The sequence below is a fragment of the Cibotium barometz genome, chromosome 23 (genome assembly GCF_041138505.1).
Source record: "Cibotium barometz isolate CiBa-2024 chromosome 23, ASM4113850v1, whole genome shotgun sequence".
Taxonomy (NCBI): Eukaryota; Viridiplantae; Streptophyta; class Polypodiopsida; order Cyatheales; family Cibotiaceae; genus Cibotium; species Cibotium barometz.
The window spans coordinates 25,353,840-25,356,308 of NC_141068.1; the positions used below are offsets into that span (position 1 = coordinate 25,353,840).

A 2,469-nucleotide genomic window follows, 5' to 3' on the forward strand; every position below is an offset into this window, starting at 1 on the left:
ATAGCATTGCACAATGTATTGCGGCCTGTCCTATGGGCCTAATCTAGCAGAGCATTAAGGAAAACCTTAAAAAAAGACGATTTTCAAGCTTGATTTAAAACTAAGGGTGGCTATAGAAGAGACAGGCCTGCAATGAATTAGGGAGGACCAAGATGACCTCCCTCCAAATTATAACAAAAAACCATTTTCCTGACCGTCTCCTTGCAGTTAAAAATCATTATTCTACAAATAAAAATACTAAAGCAGAGACATAACATTTTCTGATACACTCCTGAATTGCCAAGGATTGGTCAAGCTGCTTAGAGTAACTTTACTCCAATTACAAAGGCTCTCCTTGCTAATAATTACTTGGAAACACTATCATGCTTTGATATGCACTTCATGGTAATTCCGTATGCAACCCATTGTCTTGAATGGTCAGCATACCACACATGCTCAGTTGTCTACTGTGCTTTCCTTTTTTCTTTTTGACTGGCATTTGGCCCAAGATCCTCCTGTAGTTGCCGTTTTTTCACTGCCCGTAGGTGCTTAATTATCCACTTGTAGGCGATGCTGTCGAGGAAAGACCTCTTGCTCCTAGGCAAACACCTTCACCACTTGAGCTATCACCTCATTGGCGTCTACAGTGCTATCTTATGCCCTCAAGACATGACCTTATGCTTGAATGCACCTAAAAATACACTTCTGGCACAACTCACAGATAGTTACCGTTTTTTCACTGCCCGTAGGCGCTTAATTATCCACTTGTAGGCGATGCTATCGAGGAAAGACCTCTTGCTCCTAGGCAAACACCTTCACCACTTGAGCTATCACCTCATTGGCGTCTACAGTGCTATCTTATGCCCTCAAGACATGACCTTGTGCTTGAATGCACCTAAAAATACACTTCTGGCACAACTCACAGATACCGTATACCACTGTTTTCAACCATAAATTTCAAAAGCGTACAGGATCTAGAGAGCTCCAAACACCTAAAGAAAACAGCAACACCAGTATTATCCATATGGCGATTCAGCAGATCAAAAGAAACACAGAGACATCCTATCGAGTAGTGGTATTTCCGCTTCTTTTCTTTAAGCGAGTATAACAAAGGTTGATAGGGCTTGAAAGAACCATGAAAAGGCATAAACAAATACATAGTATTCCATGCAGGAGCAGTTCAAAAAGCCTGATACCACTCTCAGATTCTCTTGGAATCATATACAGATACAAAAGACATAACAATCAAGAACATTTCTTTGGTGTTGTCTTACTGCGAAGGTGGCTTCAGAAATGGCCTTCGTGTCTGGACCCATGCAGCCTCCAAGGGCCACTCTCTTCTGGAAGCCTCAAGGGCAGAAAGATGTGTCAGCCAGAAGAGAGAGAGGAAGGGAAAGTCGCCCTTCCTGAAGCCACCTTGAATATACACAGAGTTAGAAAAGCTGATTTAAAAACACACAGTAATCCAAGTATAGGACCAGTAATCCAAGTATAGGACCTTCAAGCTGCTTGACGCCATTCTCTTCACAGCAAGCACAGGAATAACAGAGGCACATCATACCACCGCCAAGGAAAATTGCATTCTTGAAATAATAGCATTAAATTGCTTTTTCAAGAAAATATACACAGGTGTTTAGGGCTAAGAAAAATTATGATAAAAGCAAATGCATAGTACATGCCTGTAGGTGGAAGAGGGCAGGGAGGTGGGGTACCCTAATGCTGTGCAGTGACGAGCTGGAGGGCGAGGAGCTCTTCCTCGGGGATGATTCGAAAACGGCAGTCCGATTGGGGCACAGCCATGCACAGGAGGGCATAGCCCTTCTCGACAACATCGTCACTAAGCATACCCCCAGACTGGTCCACGGTCCCGGACACGAGCTTGGCAGGGCATGTCATGCACACCCCTAGCTTGCAATCATAGGGAACATCCAGATCTGCGTCCAGGGCCTTCTCCAGCACCGTCTCGCCTTCCTCCACCTCCAGAGTGTGCGTCTCCCCCTTGTGCTCCACCTCCACCTTGTAGGCTCTGTTTACCTCCTGCTGGCTACGGCGATAGCGGCTTTGAAGAATATGTTGCCGCAGAGGAGCTATGTTCCTTGCCTTCCTGCTGCTGGCTATGGAGTTTGTGAACAGTGAGGGTGTAGGATTTAGGGTAAATGCGGATGATGATGATGCTGCAGCAGCCATTGTAGCTATGTGCAGTGCAAGAGTACTTACTAAGTAGGAATAGAATTGTGGTGGTGAGGATAGAGTTCGCTGTTTACATACTGGTTCGCCCACACGAGGGCGTCCCCCGTGTGATGCTTGGGCACCTCTACATGTGAAACATACAATCAATGTTCACGAAAAACCGAGGTTTAATGTCAGGTGAATGCACCTCTCCGTTCGTGTACATGTGAAACATACAATCAATGTTCACGAAAAACCGAGGTTTAATGTCAGGTGAATGATAAAATATTAAAAATAACCTTCAAAATTTAAAGTAGGTCG

At 44.6% G+C, this 2,469-nt stretch overlaps 1 protein-coding gene across 3 annotated transcripts; it reads right to left on the reverse strand.

Moving 5' to 3' along the window:
• Positions 1 to 1,097: 1,097 nt before the first annotated feature.
• LOC147625781 (ferredoxin C 1, chloroplastic-like) lies at positions 1,098 to 2,218 on the reverse strand. 3 transcript variants are annotated; one of them, XM_086817345.1, is made up of 2 exons: positions 1,659 to 2,218; positions 1,098 to 1,319 (listed from the first exon to the last, which is right to left on the reverse strand). In XM_086817345.1, exon 1 carries the CDS (start codon positions 2,164 to 2,166, stop codon positions 1,693 to 1,695), a length of 474 nt encoding a protein of 157 aa, XP_086673471.1. In that variant the 5' UTR covers positions 2,167 to 2,218; the 3' UTR covers positions 1,098 to 1,319; positions 1,659 to 1,692. The 3 variants fall into 3 exon arrangements, with proteins under 3 accessions (XP_086673471.1, XP_086673473.1, XP_086673470.1); XM_086817347.1 differs by having other exon boundaries at positions 1,098 to 1,385; XM_086817344.1 differs by lacking the exon at positions 1,098 to 1,319 and adding an exon at positions 1,326 to 1,501.
• Between the last annotated feature and the right edge of the window lie 251 nt (positions 2,219 to 2,469).